Genomic DNA, 23,129 nt, shown 5'->3' on the forward strand with positions numbered 1-23,129 from the left:
CCATAAAATGGCATCTTTGAATGCAGACGACTTCTCACCGATCTGTGCTTCATAGTCGATATTAATTGGAATTACCATGATGAGGCGGTGACGGGAAACGTCACTAAGGATCGCGTTATTTTATGCCGCTGCTGCAAGAAATAAGGCTTAAGAAATGCGAAAAAAGGAAGAAGAAGAAATAAGGCTAGCTTAATTGTGATTCCACTGCTCAGTCACAAGCAACGTAGTAACTATATTATAATTCATCATTATCTTGAATTTTTTAATTATCTCAACTTTGGAATGAAAAATAAATCAATAATCATACAGATTAGGCTAGCTAATTAAAGTTGAATCACGTATAAAATGTTATCGTTGAAAGTTCTTAGCTCATAACTTTTTTTGACAGGCGCCAGAAAATTTTTATTTTTCAGACATCGCTCGAATAACGATCCATTTTCCGTTGATAATAAATAAATTGCTTCTGAAATTTGAATTGAATGATTTCAGAACACTAATATTATTAAGTGAAATACCAATATGACTCTGATTGCAACTATACATAGGAAACAACTCTTGAAAAACACGAAATTTTCAATAAATTTTAGGAAATCTGCCATGATTCCGGAGATTTGATCAAGAGAAAGATTATTTCAATGTACTATTCATGAAGATAATGCTTTTCCAGTTTGTGATTCTCTAGATGTTGATGATGCAGCTGATGAATGTAGATGATAAAGAAATTTCTTTATTTTAACTTCGAAGATACAAGCGGGAACTAATTTTTTAATCATGCGTTGAATTAGTACAAAATAAAAATAGTATAAATTAAAGTGACTGCGTCGCGAATAAATGAATTTTGTTCCTTTTTTTTAGCGCTTTTTCTCATTCATGGAAAAAAGGCACTATTGTGCTCGTCATGTCCGTCCGTCCGGACGGACGGACGTGAGAAAATGCGCTCTCTGTCACTCACTTCAGTGGGTCCCGATCTAATTTTTTTGTTATGTTCGATGAATTTTGTTCCTTTTTCTTCTTGGAATAATAAAAAATATTCCCCAAAATAAACTGGGCTTGAGAATGAAGTGTAATGCAAATCAAGTCACAAAATTTTACTGAATAATGCTAAGTAGATATAATTAAAAAAACTTAACCAAAGAGGCGGCTTTTGAATCCAATGAGCATTTACTCTCCTATAAATGAAAAATATATTTGATTATTAAAACCACACAAAATGAAATCCACTAAAAACTTGTAAAGCGTTAATTTTGTGGACAAAAAATATATATTTCTCGGCGATTTTGAACTACTCCATTTTGGGTAACTACATTAATAGGTCATTTAATGTTTATATTTTATGGAATGATCATTAGATTTTGGGTATAAAATGTAATTATTATTTCACAACTATATAACAAAAAATAGCGCAGTATCTTCAATATCTGGAAAATCAGCGTCAGCGACTGAGCTGCCGTACCCCAAGGGCCATTATTTCTGAGCCACGAAAACGCAACATAAGGCGGTGCGACAGCGATCCCTTCAAGTAAATCGAGAAGACCAAGAGTCATTTCAGAGTTCCTCGTCTGTTTAGTGTTGTTATGATCGTCATACCGTTCGTGTCGTGGCGCACACGTTACCGCAATTAAATACGGAGCAAACACTTCATAAGAGCCTTGCGAGATCGTATGGTTTTGATAATGCACACTACACTTTGAGGATGAAAACAAGGCACTGGTGATTTCTGACGGTGAACTCATAAAATTTACACAGGGTAAATGTACCCTTATTGACTTCCGTGTTGCTCGAGATCCGGTGCCTCAGCAGGTCTGATATGGCATGCATCAAGTGTAGGTAATAAAGGCTTTGATGAGCTATCCTACAGTCTCCGTATTACATCAAACAAAATTCGTCGATAATACTCGTATTAAATTGTGAATTTTCCTGTGCAGTTGAGTATACTGATATTCAAGGTGATTATAGGCTTCCCTTATGTTTGTGAGAGCAAAATTCAATACGGATGGGCCCATTAAATTTTATATTATTTATCTAAACGCTTGAAGTTAGTATATTGATTATGTCGGCAGTAAAATGTGATAAAAATTAATAATACACCACAGTTCTGAAGTTAAATTTATTCAATTTAATATAAACAATATACAGCGGGAGAAATCAACGGCTCAGTCCTTAAGTTCAGTTAAGTTTGAGCGGTATAAATTATATGCGGAAACTCGATGAAAAGTCATTTATCCTAAAAATACTACCAAGGAAACTGTATGAATATTCCTCTATATATATGATACTCAATAAAAAATCGCACTTTCAATTTTTTAGGCGTTACTCAGAGGGAAAAAGTTGCATTTTTTTTAGGTACTCAAAGAAGATCTTAACTCTAGGAAGAGGCAATCATCAACTGGACTACAGCAGGACATCATTGGGCGATGCTTGGAATTAGTCGAATCATACCACCGTAAAAATAATCTATTTTATTAACCAAACTCAAGAGCCAAAGAAACAAGATAAAAAAACGAACCAAGATAACCAGATGCATCAAAACCAGAAGATCAAAACAAGTTTATGTTAAGGCCGGTTCAGCTAACTCGTTACGATGAGTGAATATAATTAATTTTCACACTACATATCTAACAAAGGCTCGTTTAAAATCACTTGTAGCTTTCCTATCAATACTTCGCAGCATTTGTAACATTGTTCTCAATCTATGTAGTTTAAATTTAATTCCACTAATCATAGCCTTGCAACGCATCATCAGTGATTCTCTCATTGATTTACTAATTGAAGATTCGTGCAATGACGGCAACGACCACCATAGCCATGAGGGATGAAGTGGTCTCGAGGGAGGGGGCGTGCGATTTGGCAAGACCTGAAGAGGGAGGGTGATCATGGTGATTATCAGGAGATTGCAATTATCCGGTGAGATTACGTTGATCACATAAACAATAATATATGAATGGCTAAAGATATTATTGTCATTGTTGTGCATGATCATTAGTGCAGCAATTCGAAACACGTTAACTTATTTCAAATTGTTCCTAAGACATGGAAATTGTAGCGGTCTGGGTTGGGGAAGAATGCAGCGCTCTTCTGCAGCGGGAAGCTTTATGTTCTAAAACTGAAATTCGTTAAATTACTATTTTAACCATAAATTAATTAATTTTTTATGCTTAATTGGGCATTTAAGACAGTCCTGGCCGATTACTTTGTTCACAAGAATATTTTGAGCAGGATTATCATGATATTCATGTTTTCATTTTGCGACAAATGAACGAACGAGTGCTTGGCTATCTGTACAAGAGAAGTTTAATGACACAGCAAATTTTGAGCGCGAAAAATTACATTGAAACAATTTCGCCAAGAGTTTCTCTTCTAGCGACGTCAACGGTATGCATTGTTGTTCATTCAGCTTCTAGTTTTGGTTGCTTACCGGTGTATGTTGTCTGTCGGTCGAGCACCGTGTAGGAGAGAGCGACGTACGTCTTGTGCACGAATGCCAGACGTTGTGGATTCCAGAAGACGTACATTTCGTCCACAGGGGACTGCTCTCCTTTAGGCAGCAAACGCTTGTCCGCTGTCGAGTGCCAACACAAAACACAATAATTTGTGCTAGTAATAATAGCACAATTCACGTCAGTCCTAACGGCACAACAATGTGAGGGACTTTAAAGTGACGTAAAAAGTAAAGTCAACGATTTCTCAAAATGATAGTTATCAGTGCGTGCAAATTTAAACGAAATGTCCACCTGAACAAGTTCATTCAAACGCGAATAACTTGTCAAATTCAACTAATAGTGCAAATCCATCATAGTTAAAGCCCTATTCTTGTGCAATTTGCCCAAGCAATATCAAAGTATTCTCTTTGAACATTGGAGTGATGGGTTTCTTTGATGCAAAAAACAAGCAGATGAGTTGAAATTGCTTCAATAAGAACCTGTGTCAGTGAGAAGCACGGATGGCCGAGAGGCAGCCCAGAAGTGGAAGGATGCCTGCTTGTCGAACATCTCAAGGGTCTCGTACGCTCCGAAGCCTGTTTCCGAGATGTTTCCGACCATCATTTGGAGACGGAACGGACGAGCCTTCTTGTCCTGACATCAAGTATATATAATGTCTCGATGAAAGGAATAATGTGGCAATAGACATACAGGGAAGAAGCAATTTGTAATTATTCCTATTAAGGAAATAAGCAGGTGTCATTAGGGATGTTATGAATTTCACACAAAAAAAATTATATGTTTAGTTGCTGAAGGATGTAGTATTTTAAATTCGTGAAAACTCTGGCAGTTTAAGCAAGCGAAAAATGTACGAAAATTAAGAGAATAATTTCACTGGAAGCTCACGCATTGCGCATTGTTTCATAAATAAAGATTAAGTAATCAGGTTATGCTTCGGCGCGAGGGTTCATTGAACACTCAGACTTACGTGGTTGTAGTGACCCGAAAAGTCTTTCAACACAGCAGCAGACTTATCTCCTGAGGAGACGGCGGCTAGGAAGTTGCCTTTGTTTTCATAACTTGTAATGGTTTGATAGGCTTCGGGTAAAACCTGAGATATAAAGAAGGATTGATTATTTGTAGTCTCGAACGTGGTTATATCGGTGATGATCGCATTTTGTCTGTACACCAACTATTTGTTCCTTATTCCTCATTAGCACGAGATTGTAGCTACCATTTTTTAAATGCTTACACCCGAATCGTGCATAACGGACGTAAATCTAGAATAATTAACAGCTTCATGGTTTAAAATAACTCCTCTGGTCATTTTCAGTGATATTAAAGTAAAAAAAAAACGAGAATAAAATTTCCCTAAGAAGTAATAGTAGACTTGCATGAGGAGTTTCATCAATTTATAATTGGCTGCAGCATAAAAATCGATAGTGTCATAGATAAACTTCTCATGGAGGCTTTTGAACCATTGTTCTGATAATGGGCAAATAAATTTAATTGATTTACCTCTGAAACGATATAATTTGGGTAAGCGATGGATATATTCTCAACAAAGATATTGGTGTGCATTTCCTCACCCTGATGAAGTCGGCCGGCAGGTTTTGCGAGTTAACTTCAGTGTTGTACGTGGCAATCGAGTCCAAGATGAAAGAACCGTCGAAGGTAAGGAACTCTCTCTTGATTTTTGGCTCCAACCAATCTTGGACAAAGTAGTATGACCCTGGCATTCCAGGACTAGCTGGCATCTGGACAGGCAAATGGATTAAGTCTAAATGTCACGTGAAGCAACGAAGAAGCCACCATGTATGATTAGTAATTTACGAAGCTTGCAATAATTCATCAACTGTGCAGCTACCTTTGAAAAATGAATCCAACAAAGTAACAATATAGTTGAAAACGTTAAATTGAATAAAATAATAATTGAATGCTTTACTAATACAGTTCTTGTTATTCGCTTAGCACAAAACCTGTAGTGATGGATGCTCTGAGGTTAGACAGATTCGTTTCTACGGCAATTACATTTGAATGCTTAAAATTGAATTATTTTAAATCCTTCACAGCATTACACTATGAGAGATAATTTTTCAGACAAAAATATCCATCGTTTAGTTAATCGGGCTCATAGAAGGTAATTGTTGGATGTGTCGCTAGATGAAACTGGATTCATTTTACTGTACATTCCCATTCCCTTCTTGTTGTGCACATTTCACCTGTCGACAGCGTCTTCGAGACTGTCATAAGTTCATTTAAACTCAGGTGAAATATGAGTGGGCATTCAAAAAATTTTACTTTTACTTCATTAAGATAGATATTTTAACACCACTAAAAATATCGAAGCAAGTCTACCTGTTGTTTGGTGTTGAGGTCGAAGGCCACGAAGATGGTGGTGTAGTTCGCGGTGAAGCCGTTCCAGCGAAGGCTGCCTTCGTAGGCAGCAGCCACCTCGAGCAGCGTTGCTATCCCAACGCCATTAGCACGCTCTGGTTACGACACGAATATGATGATGCATCACAATCTTCTAGATCGATTGTACGTAATTCTTATTTATTTTATTATAGCTCAGCTCCAAACATCGCGTATGTACAAATCATTGTGCAAATTTAGGGTAATGGCCGAAACTATCCTTGTCATTCCTTTATAATCGCGGTAACAAATGTCGAAAATGTAAATGATTCCTGATCTACCTGTCATTTTTGTTAGAGTTAGTTTTACATGGAAAGTAATCTTCAAGTTCGAACCATATTGATTTTCCTTCAGTGCTTAATATCGATTGCACTGAAAGAAAACCATGGTTTGCTTGCAGTGCTTAAGACCATGTCAATCTTCTCTGAATCTGCAGTACCTGGCTGGTGGTTTTCGTTGACGCCAGTTGAGTCGTAGTGAGCGCCGATGACCATCACATTCTTGCGCGGCGAACTGCCCTTGCGCGTGGCGATGATGTTCGTGCCGATAAACTGCACAGCATCAAAGTTACGTTGTCAAATGGATTACAGTTTCAATATAGGGTTTCATGTGCCTCAATAATGAATAATCTAGCAAAACTGTTTCAGTAAATTTTAACAATTTATTTCATTGTTCCTAAATTATGAATTCCTTGACAAATTGAATTTATTCTTAATTGAATGTTATTCAATATCCCCGCCAATTTTTTCGCTACAGGGTTTTAACACACATATTGATCATCGTTGTAGCTCATCTTGATGGAGGTGTTGAAAGTTTGCGTCTCGACTTCGAGTCCTATATAGCGGAACTTATCGATGATGTACTGTTGGGTGATGTTGCGTTGTTCAGGGTTCCGTGGATGCGTGTCTTTGGAGAAGACTTTGAGGTGTTCCGCCACGCGGTACCCGAACTCGCTCTCCTCTGCTCAGGTACATCAATCTCTTTTATGAACAAATTCTACTAGTCTTCTTTAAAACAACATATTGCAGTTAAACAATCATTGCAGTTGAAACAATCATTAACATTGACGATGAGATATGTTTTTCACATTCAAATTACTGATCATACTGACGAAAATGAGTTATTTCCTAAACACATAATTGGTTCTGCTTGCACCCCTGAGTTTGATTTCCGCTCAAGTGCGTGCATATGATTATCGTATGATTTTTATGAAATGAATAATACTCAGCACACAGAACTGTGCATAGCATGATGGATGAATATACAAGCGGATATCAGTATTAGATGGCGGAAGATTTAAACATGTAACGAATTTTGAAAACACGTATTGAAGATTTAATGACTAAAAAATTTGCTGATTTATATTTTTAGGGCCGAACAATTCTTCAGAGGCCGTTGCTTGATGAAAATGCAAGTTTACGGGAATAATATTAATTAATTAACAACTTTTCGAATGCAAATTATTGTGAAACTCGAATCAATGAATTCTCTGGTCATTAATCGCAATAATATACAAGTATACCCATATCAGGAGTTTAGAGCAGTAAACATTCAGGCTAATGTATGATTACGCTATTTAATTTGAACGCAACTTTAATATTACCTAATTTCACTATTTCAATTGCCACAAAAATGTGTTATATCTACAGTAATGGCATAAGATCATCGTCTTTGATGATAACAAAATATAATATAAATAAAAAAAGGAGAAACGTGAGCCTGTTGTCTCTACTTATTGCTGTCAGAATTTTTTTGCACTAGAGAATTTGACATAAGGATTGCAGTGCATCACTATAATCGTGACATAAGGATTGCAGTGCATCGCTATAACAAAACAATAAGTCATTTACCGAGGATGGATGGACTGGTCTCGGAGTGGGAGCTGCCCAGTGTCGCTGTGCAGAGAAGAGAAATTAGACATCAACAATAATTCATAATAGACACATTCAGAGAGATTAAATTTCAATATTATCATGCCGATCCACGATATGATATTTGAAATAGTATTATGTTTCTTGTGCCCATTAAGAACACGATATATTATATTTCTATTGCCCGTGAAAATATAACATCTTATATAATGTAATAACAATAATATATGATATAATATATAATTATATATAATATCATGTAATAATAATATAATATCTAACCAATTTTCTGCAGGATAATTTCAGTGTCAGATTGCGAACGATCAAGTTGCACCAAAAAGCGAAATAGTGAGCAATAACGACATAATGCGACACGATTCAGAAAGTTACAATCAATCATTGATTGTTTTTTCGACTTCTTATGTCACACTCAATAAAGGCTCTTCAATGTTGCTTCCTCTAGGTTTTCAATAGAGTGAAAAGTGATAAAATGATTAATGGGAGTGGAGCATAGAAATTTTGATAAATTTGCGCCTCTCATTGAGGGGCAACTGTGACTTAACAATTCGTTATTGTTCTTCGCCACAATATTTACGCTTGAATGCATAATGAACTTTACAAATTTGAAAATAAAATTACACGTTCTTGTAATTCCTAACAGGAATAGTAAGAACATCAACATACCTGCTCTTATCGTAAATTCTATTATACTATCTAATGCTAGCTATTCAGTAATCGGCCATGCATAATTGATAATATAGGGTGAGTCACGGACACTTCTGATTTCAAAGCTATAAATAGTATCTATATATCATTGCAATATTGACGCAATATACTATATGCAATAAGCATTTTGACGGGTATTTTGGCGTTGGCTTGGCAATGTTGTTCTTCAAATGAGGTACGGTCTTTGGACAGTTATTGTAAAAAATTGATTTATGATAACACCATTAAAAATTTAATGGGAGCGAAATCGGGGTATCGGGCCTGCCAAAGATCAGGCCATACTTTCGAAACTCGCTAAGTGAACGTAAGTACTTACGTTCTATTTTCTTGTCTATGATTGGTGGATATTGCTTGAAAGGCCGTCAATGATTGGCTGATGAATTTACGATCTCTTAACTTTTTTTGAAAGTATTGGCCCAGGCCGTCAATATGCTCCAGCGAGTTGAACGAAACTTGAAAAACCGACTAACTGAATGCATTGACAATGGGGGCAGTCATTTGTCCGATGTTAACTTTGAATCTTCAGGTAATGTCACACCAAACTTCAGGTAATGTCTTTTTCAATGAAATTTATCTTTTCAAAATCATTTAAAAATTGAAAAGCAATGGATTCATTCATGTTTTTAACACAATTTACTGCAAGTGAAAAGATTGCCTATAATCATCAACAGACACCCTAAAATAAATTGGAGTCCATCTAGTAGATTTTTTCATGCGGTGTGTATTAGAAGTGTAAAGCAAAAAAAATCTTAATTGACTCTAAAATCCTAATGAATATAGGTAATTATGAGCTCGACATATTATCGTATTATATTATATTACCTTATGTCCTCTACATGAAACTCACCAGAAGCGATCACCAGAAATATTGGTAACATCAATCGATTCATTTTGCACTGCCGTTCGAGAGCGACACGTGTGTTTATGGGATGTCCACAAGATAGAATGTCTCACTGAACTTCTAATCACTTGATGGAGTTTCACCTTATCTTGGTCTTATCGCTGCCGCCGGCTCCTGATATGATTCGTCTCTTCACACACTCCTATGTGAGTACATTAAATCGTCAGGAAATACAACAAAATAATGAATTTAGGTGAATTGAATAGATTGCAAGAACCTTCTAAGTTTTTCTTTCTCTTTCCACAAGTGCGACAAAGAAATGTTCTACATTATGTGCCGAACAAAAGTGATCAAGGCCATTTGTTTTAATGCTATATCCGAATGAGTATCTTATATGGCTTAACAGCCCTGATATGATGACTTCTGTATTTTTATTGAGTCAGCAGCTCGTTCTCAGACAGAATAAATCATTTGTGAGTCAACAGCTTATACTCAGAAATAATTATCTTATTTCGCGAATTAAGAGCTCTGACTCGGACACCATTTGACTTTATGATGAATTAACTTCAAAGGACTCAGCCACTATTTCATTCTGCCGGGCTCAACCGTCCTGACTCAGACACTACTTTATTCTGCTGGACTCATCCGTCCTGACTCAGACACTACTTTATTCTGCTGGACTCATCCGTCCTGACTCAGCCACTACTTTATTCTGCTGGACTCATCCGCCCTAACTCAGCCACTACTTTATTCTGCTGGACTCATCCGCCCTAACTCAGCCACTGTACTTTGTTCTGCCGGGGTCAACGGTCTTGACTCATCATCTATTATATTTTGCCGTGACTCAACAGGTCTGACTCGTATTATTATTGAGTTAACAGCTCTAAGAGACTCTTACATGCTTGTATGTCGACACCCTGGAAATCAATGATGAATGGTCACGAATTTGACTTCACGAATAAATGTAAACTCTGAAAAGTTTGAGGGGAGTAATAGGTTCAGGTCGGTTATAAAGAAATTGGCATTTCTTAACTTATTTTAAGGTAAGAAATCTAAGTCCCTAAAAGAAGAAATTAGATGCCTCGCTGATATTGATTCACATTTAACAGGACACCTAGAAAAACTGTGCTGAAATGTCAGTTTTATAAAATCTAAAGATTTAGATGTTTTTTAATACAATTTTGTGTAATTCATGTGAAAGAAATGTTTGATCGTACTTTTTATTATTTTAATTTGCGTTAAAATAAATTGAAAATTTTTTGATAATATACCAGCGGAATAAATTTAGTTAAGTAGTGTAAAAATTCTATCGAGCAAAAATTCATGCAGATAAGCGATTTGAAAACAGCTAAAATGCTCTGTACGTTTCAATGCAGAGGAATTTATTGCAGTTAAATTAGTTGAAAACAAGGAAAGCGCCTTGGTTTTCAACCAAGCTGTGATCCAGTACGTCCATAACTTATTTTAATGGGGAGAATGGGGGAGTATTGTTTTTGTTACCTTCGTAGGCATTGAATACGCTAATTTTATTATTAAAATCATTTCTGTCAACAAAAATACAATGGTAGAGATAAATGCTTAAAAATTAATATCGCAAAAGGCGTAGACAAACTATTTGAAACGCTCTATTTCGAGAACGAACACAGTAAAGACCTAGAGGTAACATGGGGCAAAGGGAACACTGCGGGTCATGGGCCCATAGCGAATTTCCCGCTAAGTATAGCAGATATTGGTCCGTGAACCCTATCGCCCGTCGACAGTTTCACTGGGCTGAAGTGTACGGCTCTACGTTTTGCTAAGAGTTTGCGTTAATAAGTTACTTGCAAATAACTTTTTAGCCCACATCAAAGTTTTTTTGCTACTAAATAAAACAACAATAAAAGTTTAGATTTAGAACAAGAGAAATGCTCAGGGGGTTGAAATGTGTTTGGATCTTCTTGTGGAGAAATTGAGCCAGAGATAGCTTATCTCTTGATAGCCCGAGCGTTATCTCCATGTCTGCTGCGATAACGCTCTCCTTCCCGCAACGTGAGTACATTTTCAGGTATACTCAAATCATCATGAATTAAAAGAGTTAAGCTTGAGGTTATCTATAGCCTCTGGTGTCCCAGGTTTATGTAGGTTCGAATACTGCACTTGCGTGAGCTTATACTAAATCTGCCAAGGATTACAGAAAAATTAATCAGAATCCATGTATATGTACAGAGCCCATGGCTCGAACTTGTATACAAATATACATACGTATACGATATATATATACGAATGGCATTACTAATATTCTTTTACTAGTGATGTTCTCAGTAATCACTAGCTTAACACACTCGATTACGTTCTTCATCGCATTTGTTCTCCACAGCGTGCGTCACTTCCTACGTCGCTCTGTTCTCCACAGCCTGCGTCACTTCCTACGTCGCTCTGATCTCCACAGCGTGCGTCATTTCCTACGTCGCTCTGATCTCCACAGCATGCGTCACTTCCTCCATCACACTGATCTCCACAGCGTGCGTCACTTCCTACATCACACTGTTCTCCACAGCGTGCGTCACTTCCTACATCACACTGTTCTCCACAGCGTGCGTCACTTCCTACATCGCACTGTTTGTTCTCCACAGCATGCGTCACTTCCTACATCACACTGTTCTCCACAGCGTGCATCACTTCCTACATCGCACTGATCTCCACAACCTGCGTCACTTCCTACATTAACTTATCTCCACAGCGTGCGTCACTCCTGTCATTGTACACATTTTAGTGGCATTTTCGGAATAACTTTGCTAATAATTCAGAAATAATATACAGAGAACTCATTTACATTCTTCTATCCATAATGTGAGCTAAAATTTGTTAAGAATTTTTCACAACAATTCTGACACAATATCCCTGCGCTAAATTTTAATTATCGTAGATTTACACGATTTAATTGAATTTTAATGGCTCGTGCGATTTTTCAGTAAAAGAAGGAAAAATATAAGGCAAGTGGAAAACAATACTTTATTGAAGCATTTCTCAGGAGACACGATAACTTCCCTCGCCACCAACAATTAAAAATTCATTTTGATCTCAAACGTGGCGACCTCTCCTCTCCTATTGCCGCCCTTCAGTATTACAGTAAACAAATACAGGTAACGAGGACCGCAACGCGTATATTCTGTTTAGTAGTTATTAAAAGCTCGTAATAATAACACACGGCGTAGTGTGCTGCAAATTATAACACTTTATAATCCTGCCCTGATTATTGACAGTTAAACGTTCTAGGTAGGCCTTGAGGAGCATCATGTTTGATAGTTCAAGATTAATTATGTTTAAAGTTAGAAATTGCGGTTTGAATGGCTATTCAATTGAGTTTCGTTATAGATTCGTGCTTTTAGAAAAATTTCACGATTTAAGTTTAATTTTTGAATTCCAATTTTTCTAATAAAATTTTGAAGTTTTCAATTAAGGGTAATTTTTTTAGAATAAGGGAACAATAATTCTCTTATACCTCGGTGGATATAAATTCGAAAAAAAACAACGCATTACAAGCGACGAGAGTAGAGACACTTAATGATGCTGGTGACTCAGAGCTGATAATGGTAGCTGCTTTTGCTGCAATGAAGTTCTGATAAAAGCTGTTAGTGAACAACGTAGAAAGTGGTGCAAGACAGGTAACTCAGTTAGGTCAAGTTAGTCTTCTAACTTGTTTATATATTGTTAATTTATTATGCTTTTATTGTTTTTGCATTGGTCCTTGCGGTAAAGCTGAATAAGTCAGCGATACGAGATAATGGGTCTAGCTTGTAATTAGTCATCCACCCTACTGGTGATGTAACACATGAAAATCAAAATGCGTTAAACTCGAACGAAACTCTGTGGAAAAAACATTTCGATCATAAACTAATAGTTACACATAATATGAGCCAAAATTAAAAACTCACAATCCTGTATGAAAATGTATGAACTTTAATTAATAAATTTCGACGATAACACAGACTTATTCATGATTGACATGCCAATACAAACATGCTGATAAGAGTCAAAGTTATTTAAAGTTTAACTAAGGCGGTCAGCTCCAGGGTTATATCGTATATCGAGGAAAGAGTCTATAAGTACAGTGATACTTTTCTCGATGTTTTATTGAGAAAGAATGAGAAGAATAAAAAAGTATAGATATGAGAAAAATGTGTCTTGAATGAAATGCAATGAATATAAAATCACTTAATTTGGATAAAGTTGGAAATGACAGTTCAAAATGAAAATTGTAAACACTTTCCGATAATGAAAATTTTTTTTGTGAAGAATCTGGATGTTGAAGTATTATTATCAGTAACATTATATCGTGAGAGAGCGAATACGATTATCTTTGGCAAGTTTTAATGTTGAGACCGTATATAGGCAGTCTCAATATTCTAGTGATGAGACCGTATATAGGCAGTCTCAATATTTTAATGTTGAGACCGTATATAGGCAGTCTCAATATTTTAATGTTGAGACCGTATATAATATTGAGACTCGCAGTCTTTTAGATGTTCATCATTGGAATAATTTGTGCAGTCATGAGGCGGCAAAAACACTTTATTTTCACAGCTTCAGGAACTTCATACTCTCCAACAAATGTGCAAGAATTAAATTCGATCACGCCAATTCAGATTTGAACTCAATAATTAATAGCAATCCTCGATTTAATGATGAATTTGACATGAATTTCTCGCGAGTAATTCACAGAGGAATAATCTTATAGGTAGTATATGCGTGGAATTATTGAGAGGTTGGATCGTGGTCGTAAAAATCGAGTCATCGTAGCACAGTAAGGAGTGATAAAATATTGTATTTAATAGCTATTGTATACGAATATTAGAATCTGACAACATATACAACCAATAACAGCTTACAACAAAAAAAGTATTAATTCTAACTTTAATATAAATCGGTATTATCACTATTTATGAAAATATTTATCGATTGATAGATAAGATGCGCACTGTAATACTGCTAATTAATGCGAGAGGTTAAACCAAAATAATGATGAAGTGACCATCTATTATTAAAACACGCAACAATCTACGCAACAGTTAGGCAATGGATTAGACCGTTGCTGCAGCGGCACTTTTCAGCGCTGTACAAAACAAATAAATGAAGACCCAAGCTAATTAATTATTCACTAATCAGCAGGTCACATTTTATACGAATATCAGAGTGTCCGTCAACTTGAACTCTGATTTTGGCGCGACGAACTATGTAAATTCGACCGACTTCACACTTTATACTTCCCTTTGTTGATACATGTCGAGGAATGCGCAAAAAATATTCAAATATATCTAAGATTATATTATATATATTTATATACTTTGAAAGAACATCAACAGCTTGAGTGCCAGATATCAACGAGTTGGTGCAGTACGGACATCAACCAAGAGCTTTGCTAACGGGCATGGAAACAACTGCTTCGCTTACACCATGCCTATTGTAACACGTGAATACCTACCACGTCATCACATTCTGTGATGATTATTTTCTCATAAGCAATTTCATACGCAGCTTTCTATAAAATTCATTGTGCTTTCTTCTAAGAGGCTCGGCAATTTGTTCAGTAGTCTCTGCACTCATTCCACTCGTGAGCTTCAATGCTTGGCTCGACACGCTAGTTAGTCAGAAGCAGTCTAGCATCTTCGCTATGTGAAGCTAAGCTAAGACACGCAAGTGTGCAGCTTATTGAACATTGCCACCATACATCTGACGTTAAAAATACGTTACATTGAACGTCGTTTCGTTGAATCAACTTTAAGTAAACGTTATTCCAACGTCATTGCCGTGCCAGTTGCGTCTACCAAGCCCCTTACCTTATTAGTGGTCCCTACAAAGAAAAATTTTACACAAACCTAAGCGCATTCGGTTCCCTGGAGCTCATTAAATTAGGAATTTGGTTGTCATGAGACATTAAATAAAATATAAAATAAAATACTTTAGATATATTAATCATACCTTTTTTCCAGAGTTTCGATTTGTTTTCCGAAAGAAACATTGCATATGAAAACTCTTGACTCGATGAAACCATTGCGCCTATGTTTGAAATCAATTTATTATCAATTGCCGTCATCACAAACGTTAGGCCAGGCCGGATGGATCATTCCTTTATGGTGATTATTAAGAATAATTTAACGGAGTGAAGCAGAGTTCGCCACAGAACCGGAGCCACAAGTCCTCTCTTAACTTGAAAACACATCGAAATACGCGAGTCAGGACTCTACTGTGAATGCTTGTCCCACAAAAAAATTTTTTTTTTTAGAAAAAAAGCACCGGCTCTTGAAGGACTCCTGGAAACTAATATACCTAATATATTTTTCGAGCTTGCGAGTTCTTTCTCAGATGACTCATTTGACTGAATGTGCATTAAGTTTACCCTAATTAAAGTCAACTTTATTTCTCAAAAAATGACGTTCGCAGCTTAAGCGCAGCTAAACAAGCGTTAAAACAACTGATCATTACATTCATTATATTCAAAAGAAAGATATTTGAATCTACCGAGGATATTTACGGAAATAAATCGAAGCTGGCTGCTTCCAATTTTTAAGGATACAATAATTATGATATAATTTTCTTTTTTCCAAAAATAAATTCAAAACTAAGAATAAAAAACCGGAATGGTTTTTGAACGTAAACTTAGTAGGCTTCGTTATTTCACACGATAGAATCACTCTAATAATTTTCGAGCGTAAGATCAACGCGTGAAAATCTTTGAGAACAGGTCCAAAATACTCAAAACTAATCGATGTTCAACAACCAAATCTACAAGCCAACCAATTTTTTACTTATAAATATGAAGCCAGATATTCACCAAGAACTCGCGAGACCAGATGTAGTCTCCAGCCCGGGAGATGCGAGCGCCTATACACCAGAAGATTGCTAGGTAACAAATCTACAGCTCGAATGCACACTACGATCTTTCTATGACAACAATAAAGTGGGATTACAAAATTTTCTGGTACGTTGAGCACTTGTTGACCTCGTCTTAATTAATTAATTAATTAGCATGAGAGGCGCGCACCACTACAATTTGCGACACCATAAGCCAGACATTTTTTCCATGAACAGCTAAAATATATAAAATTTCGTGTAATCACTTGATTAATTCCAGAATTTGTATATTATCCCTGTGTACAAGTTTGTTTATGTGTATTGAATTAATGCGTTAGCAAAGCAGTAAATATACACGATTTAAAAATGCATGGAATTCTAAAATTTCGCTACCACGTATGTAAAAAGACTCACGATCATTGTCAGACGTGATGGGTCATACTTTATTGGTACTTACGCTATTCACTTCGTCGAACCTTCGCGTCAACAAGTTCATAATCAGAGTAAATGGTTCACAATTATTAATACTCGCACAGTTCACTTCAGTGAATACTTGAATCATAAAAAAACTCTTAGTTAAACCTACTTAAAAACACCGCACATATATTGTCTTCATGTATAATAATTATTTTTCTACAAAAATACAATGCTTCACAAGAAATTAAATTGCTTGCGAAGTACAAATATAATCTCTTATGAATATAACCTTAAGCTTATCATAGTCAAGACTCTGACTTACAAGGAGCGTGAGAGGTGGATCGATCAAGGTCAAGATGCTCTCAATAATAGCATCTTTGCTAGTCACTCAGACGACCATATCGTTTTCTGTACAGCATTTACGATCATAGGTCAAATAATAGCATCATCGTTAGTCACTCAGACGATCATATCGTTTTCTGTACAGCATTCACGATCATAGGTCAAATAATAGCATCATCGTTAGTCACTAAGACGATCATATCGTTTTCTGCACCGCATTCACGATTATCAGCGTAGTTGGGGAAAACAAGCAACGTTAAGGATAAAGTTAGAATTATCCTGCGACTATACGATGATGACCAAACTGTTGTCAACGATCCTCGATAAAAAACAGTCACGTGATAAAAGCCTATAAAATCAGTGATTTATGACACCTTATATCCAACTGGAAACAAGAAAACACCACAAGTGGTAACTTTATCTGTAATAATAAAAGCTATTTTTGTAATAAAGGCTTTTTTTTGAGAGGAAATAGCATGAACATAATGTCCGTAATAAGTTATTTTGGTGATGGCATTAGCTACCTTCTCAGTTAATTAATAGCAAGTACAATGTTCATGCCGTCACTGAGTTGTAAATAAATTACAGGAACCCTAGTAGAGGTGACCAAACTTTGACACCTAAAGTATTTTTAAATCATTCTGAGAAAATATCCAATGATTTTGATATTTTCAAACACTTGCAGGCTGAGGCCGAGAGCCTGTGCAGCAGAAGCAGCACGACTGAAGTCCTCCCTCAGTAGAAGTTTCAGGGCTCCGTCCAAGCTGCAAATTTTTCGTTAAAAATTTTTGACTGATTTTCTCACAAGTGTTTTTGAGATAAATCAAGTGCATGTGCATCGTGACACGTGCAGTGAAATTTATAGATAAATTAATTAAAGCTTAAAATAAAAGTGGCACACATTTTGGCACACGTGTGTCTAACTGGAAGAAAAAGTATGAATAGTACAGGAAATTCGCTTTTACCAAAGTCATTTCACTGGAGTCGTTTTCAGTTAAATGCACTTCTCGTCAGTAAAGTTCTTGTGGTCAACATTGCTCATCTTCTCAAAAAAATGAAATAAATCTTGGAAGTTTACTACTAAGAGAAAGCTACTTCACGTCAACCTAATGTCGTTTAGCAAGATCTCGAGGTTTGATAGACGGGGCGAAGTGTGATGAAGCTATGGGCAAGTTGAGCATGACCAGCGACGAGCGTGAACCCCTCCACTGAGCGTCTCCTTCCAGTGGATCGAAGTGAGAAACCTTATCGAGTGCATCACTCTCGGAAAAAGTGTAGTGGGGAGGTGGAGTAACGACCACACCCCCTGGGGCTTGATGCTAGGAGGCTGAGTGCTTGGGGGGAGTTGGAGGAGGACTCTCATGCTCCACGCTGCTGCCTTCGCTGATCAAAGCTGCCACCTCGGCCTTCTCGTCGAACAAGCGACCCTGATAAGTACATGGACGGGTCAGCGCAGGATGCTGCTGCTTGTTGCACTGCCTTATATCCTGTTCCTGGCCTCACTAGTACTGTTTATAATAATTGTCAGGGAGCTGAGAACTTGTTCCATGACAACATTCCATGACCATGCCAAGGATTTTGAAATGAGAGAAACATTCCGTACAAAACCAAGGATTCGTCTGCTCTTTCTTTCAAGGATTAGTCTGTAGCTGAATGCTGAACCAGGGTTTTCAGACCGGCTCATTGTGAGCTGGTAACTTGGGATTGAGCTTGGGACAAAGCTCGATACGCTCAATAGCAAGCATCCAGAGCCCAGAAAAAGTCAGTGCATTTACACCAAGCTGAAGATCATACTATCAAGTGATCTATAGCAATTAAAAAATCAGAAATTTATTTCTCATTTGAATCAAAATACCAAACCCACGCTTTCCATGGATAGTGAAAAAATCAGTGTTTCTTGATGAATGACAATCGAGAAAGGCAGGCACAAAACCAAAAGTGTGTAAATAGTTAGTGTGGATAGCCGAGGAAAAAAATTATAGAAGGGAAACCTCGATCAAGTTATACAGGACGGGCATTAATTATTCCACTAAAGTGACGAAGTTTGTGCACATGTACGGGTACCTAACATGCAGGCAGTCTCATTGAAAGCGTGCGAGTAGGTGGATTCATATGTAGAATTGCATCAGTGGTTTATGTTAAAATAATTGAGATAATAAATCATTTGCAACAAAGAAAATGTTCACTTCCAGTTATTTCAAAGCTTAGAAATGATTGTAGCTTAGATAAGATATAAAATTATGAACAATAGTAATAATTTATCTAACTAAACAGTCATTTGTGAAGATAATTAAGAATTTTACCCCGAAAACCCTTCACTTTTTTATATTATCACAGGTAATTATTATGAATAGTTTTGGGTTTTTTCTACATTGATATCAATGGATGCAGTGAAATGACCATGGATTGAATGACAAATAATCTCCAAATACATATCCGCGAGATAATTCCCATCGACAATATCCGGGAACGAAAACCCATTATTTATGCATAGCATTTCGACCTATTTTACCTCTTTCGTGGGTGCCGCTCATTCATTTTACCGATCAATCTTATCCAACTTCAAAAATTTCGCAGAACTTATATTGAGCTTAGAAATATGACATAAATTTATGCGCAAATAAAAAAGGTTCCGAACCTGCGGGTTGTCCGGATGGTGCAGCCGGCGCCAGGTGAAAGGCCGTCGCTCGCACGACATGTCGGAGTGCGACGCTGTGTAGCTTGGGTTGGTGTAAGTCAGAGATCCGCCGTCTATAGGAGGAGGAGCGATGCTAAGTTCCATCTTCTGCTGACGACTCCTAATGCAACAAGCGACGGTGGCCAGCAGCAGGATCAAGGCGAGCGTTACTGTCAACACCAGCAGCAGCCAAGACGGCAGCGAACCTTTAGATTCGCTGTCTTTGTCCAAGACTCCGGCGATTTTCGCCCCTCCTTTCTCTGTTAAAAAAAAGTACAATTAACATTCTCTTATACCGGAAAAACGAATTTTCTAGTACGGGACGAGAATATGACAGACGATTTTAGAAGTATTATGAAAATGTCTGAAAGAAACTGGCTCGTGAGCTACGCGAGAAAGTAGCCGAAAACAGTCACACGATCTGCTGAAGACATACTTTATCATAATACTTTTCAGTGGAATAAAGCAGGGTTAGAGTCTCTTCACAGGCAGTAATTAAACCCTCTATTGTAACAGTGAGGGTCTGGGTAATAACGCAAGAAGTAACTAGACCGACCAGTGGAGCAGTGAGGGTCCGGCTCGTCCCCACAGGCACACACGTGCCCGCCCTCGGGCCGGTACAGGCAGAGGTCCGTGCAGCCGCCGTTCTCGTGGCCGCAGCTGTTGCTGCCTTCCTGCAGGTCGCTACGGATCGAAACTATTTCCATGGGCTCCTAGAAAGGAATATAAACTATGTTTATATATGTTTATATTTATATAATGCATGAGATTATGCTTGAATAAAAAATATAAGGAATATGACGTATTAACCAAAGGGAACGACTATTTCCATCGGCTCCTAGAAGGAAATATAAACAGTGAGATGATGCTTGAATAAAAAATATAAGGAAATATGACGTATTAACCGAAATTAAGCAGAAATAAAAGACCTATCAAAAGGCATAGGCAATGGTGAGAGTTTCTCATGCGACAGTGAGTTTCCAGGCTTTAAATCAAAACCTCACGCATTCCATCAAAATTTGTATAAAATCAAAATTTATGATGTAACTAACCCTGATGTCGGTCCTGATGACCGCCTGAGGCTTGCCGAATATTTTATCCGCCATTTCAATGCTACTGCGGTTCCAGTCCGTCCAGTACACGAACGAGTTCATCTGCATAAAATAAACAATTGATAATCTTATAATTTCTCACTCACGTGATAGGTCATTGATAACTATAAAGGTAATAAGATTTAATGGACTTGTAACGCATTTAAGTGGTTCAAAATAAGTAAATTTTTGACTAGTATTGCAATAGATATGAAGGAATAGATTTTTTGTTTTCTGTCAAGTATTGTAAAGAAAGCCTATTAGACGTTCAGTGATGCTAACTTATAAAGGTAACAGAATTTAATGGACTTGTAACGCATTTAAGTGGTTCATAATAATTAAATTTTCAACTAGTATTGCAATAGATATGAAAGAATAGATTTTTTTGTTTTCTGTAAAGTATTGTCAAGAAAGCCTATCAGACATTCAGTGAGAACATGAAATACAACATACATGGGCGACGGCATGGAATATATTTCTTAAATGCATGATACTTTTATATTTTTCTCGAAATCGTGGTTTGCTTTACTGTTCTTTTTCGGTTGGAATAACTTATTAAATTCAAAAATGTAATTGGCAAATTAAATCCAAAAGCAGGTCTTGAAACCACCTAGAATAAGCTAAAATAATGTTTTGCCTCTCCTTTTATTTTAATTATGGCAGTCGTTCTATTAAGTTATCTCCTTTTGATTTGATTTATGGCAGTCGTTCTATCAAGTTATCTCTTTTTGATTTAATTTATGGCAGTCGTTCTTTTAAGTCATCTCCTTTTGTTTTGATTATGGCTTTCGCTCTATTAAGTCATTTTCTTTTATTTTGATTATGACTCTCGTTCTATTTAGTTATCTCCTTTTCTTTAGATTATGGCAGTCATTCTATTAAGTTATCTCCTTTCGTTTTGATTATGACTGTCGTTCTATTAAATTTTCTTCTTTTGATTTAATTTATTGCAGTCGTTTTATCAAGTTATAATGCTCACTAAAGCAAGTCCAAAAGGATGGGGCAGATCGGTCACAAGAACTTGGCGTCTCTCGCCCTCCAGGTCGCAGCTCTCGAGGCGCTTCTCTTGCGCGTCGATCCAGAAGAGACGCTCCGACTTGTAGTCCAGCGCGAGGCCGTTGGGCCACCCGATGTTCGTGTTGACGATCACGGTTCTGTGTGAACCGTCCAGGTACGACCGCTCGATCCTCGACGCGTTCTCGCCCCAGTCACTCCAAAATAAGAACCTGAAAACCATTAAACGAATTTAACCAATTATAATATTGGAAACTGTGCACTATAGCCTTTCATGAGTTAGAAGCTGATAACTTCGAGAAATTCATTAGCTTTAACCTAAAAATGTATGAAAAGCATCATGTACCCCACCAATTAAAAATCGATTCATAAAAAGAGGAATTGAGTACATTTACATAAAAGATTTGACCGTTATATAAATTCAGTGACCTTTGGATCTCATCTGTAATCGCAATCTCGCACAACTCAGTCATCGATAGCAGAAATATTAGGAACATTGAACGGTGCAACTATATAATATTATCATGGAATAACAGAAATCAGCCCTAGTCATACTATCATGCAATAACAGAACTCAGCCCAATATTGACAACAAATTAGTGATGCATGGTCAATTGCTTACCCTTTACTGGGAAAGACGGCAATTGCTCTCGGTTCCTGGAGGTCTTCGTCGATGAGGACTTTTCTGGAGAGCCTCGTGAGCCGAACAACTTCGATGCACTTGCGTCCAGCGTCGGTCCAATACAAGTTCTCGGCGATCCAGTCGACCGCCAGCCCGTCTGGGGAGTTGATGTAGGTGTCCAGCAGGACTTCAGGGTAACTCAGGTTGTTTAGTGACACCACACTGTAACAAACGAGTTAATGTAACAACACACAAGTTAATGAGACATTCAGGTCATTGCCATACACACTCTTTGTTGCACAAACGTTACTGTAGTTGAGGGTAATCCAGGTCCAGAACGTAGGTCAGGGTATGTTCAGAGATATATCCCGCTGGCGGATGTAAGTTATGAATGGTTTGTTGAGAAAAAGAGGTGTTTAATTCATCCTTGTACTGTTCAGAGATGAACCAGTAAGGAAACAACTTAGATATCAAAATAAAACCAGAGATGCACACACACCTCTTTGAAGAACGGCTCTCCGCTGAATCGTATTCTTGCTAACTTACAACACTCTCGAAAACCAAGTAACAAGATGAAGTCTCCATGTAACCAAAAGGTAAGACCACTAAATTATCTACTCACAAGATGGCGTCTTTATCGGCGTCGGTGTAATAGAGTTTCTGCGTCTTGTAGTGCACGTCGAGCGCAACGGGATGCTTGATGCCGGGCACCTCGAGGCCCACATCCCAGAAAGGCTTCGTGTCCATCGAGATGCGCCCGAGATAATTCTTCCCACCGAACACCAGGTAGTGCGTCGGCTCTCCAGAACACGATCGCCCGTCCTGTATGAACGTACAAGTGAAGTAAATGATACATGAATGTT

At 37.3% G+C, this 23,129-nt stretch overlaps 2 protein-coding genes across 2 annotated transcripts in view; both read right to left on the reverse strand.

The window, feature by feature from the left end:
• Positions 1-2,093: 2,093 nt before the first annotated feature.
• On the reverse strand, positions 2,094-9,379 carry LOC108681607. Its single transcript, XM_018170657.2, has 10 exons — positions 9,279-9,379; positions 7,685-7,729; positions 6,604-6,794; positions 6,274-6,385; positions 5,778-5,911; positions 5,009-5,176; positions 4,408-4,530; positions 3,920-4,073; positions 3,416-3,559; positions 2,094-2,854 (listed from the first exon to the last, which is right to left on the reverse strand). Exons 1-10 carry the CDS (start codon positions 9,319-9,321, stop codon positions 2,763-2,765), a joined length of 1,206 nt encoding a protein of 401 aa, XP_018026146.1. The 5' UTR covers positions 9,322-9,379; the 3' UTR covers positions 2,094-2,762.
• A 3,301-nt stretch (positions 9,380-12,680) lies between these two features.
• Positions 12,681-23,129, reverse strand: part of LOC108681587 (low-density lipoprotein receptor-related protein 4) — a 40,097-nt gene continuing 29,648 nt past the window's right edge. Inside the window, exons 29-35 of the mRNA XM_018170633.2 lie at positions 22,889-23,088; positions 22,267-22,488; positions 21,610-21,856; positions 20,592-20,693; positions 20,096-20,252; positions 19,501-19,799; positions 12,681-18,289 (exon numbers count right to left, since the gene is read on the reverse strand). Of these exons, the coding sequence (XP_018026122.2) occupies positions 18,182-18,289; positions 19,501-19,799; positions 20,096-20,252; positions 20,592-20,693; positions 21,610-21,856; positions 22,267-22,488; positions 22,889-23,088 (1,335 nt within the window). The 3' untranslated portion in view covers positions 12,681-18,181. The remainder of the gene's footprint in view (positions 18,290-19,500; positions 19,800-20,095; positions 20,253-20,591; positions 20,694-21,609; positions 21,857-22,266; positions 22,489-22,888; positions 23,089-23,129) is intronic.

The sequence above is a fragment of the Hyalella azteca genome, unplaced genomic scaffold (assembly GCF_000764305.2).
Source record: "Hyalella azteca isolate HAZT.00-mixed unplaced genomic scaffold, Hazt_2.0.2 contig3861, whole genome shotgun sequence".
In the NCBI taxonomy this organism is placed as follows: domain Eukaryota; kingdom Metazoa; phylum Arthropoda; class Malacostraca; order Amphipoda; family Hyalellidae; genus Hyalella; species Hyalella azteca.

Excerpts from the sequence above, each read along its gene's own strand:
- LOC108681607 (XM_018170657.2), bottom strand. The coding sequence starts at position 9,321 with ATGAATCGATTGATGTTACCAATATTTCTGGTGATCGCTTCTG. Across the intron at positions 5,177-5,777 it reads ACCTCAACACCAAACAACAG|ATGCCAGCTAGTCCTGGAAT; the intron begins GTAGACTTGCTT and ends TTGCCTGTCCAG. Across the intron at positions 4,074-4,407 it reads TTTCGGGTCACTACAACCAC|GACAAGAAGGCTCGTCCGTT; the intron begins GTAAGTCTGAGT and ends ACTTGATGTCAG.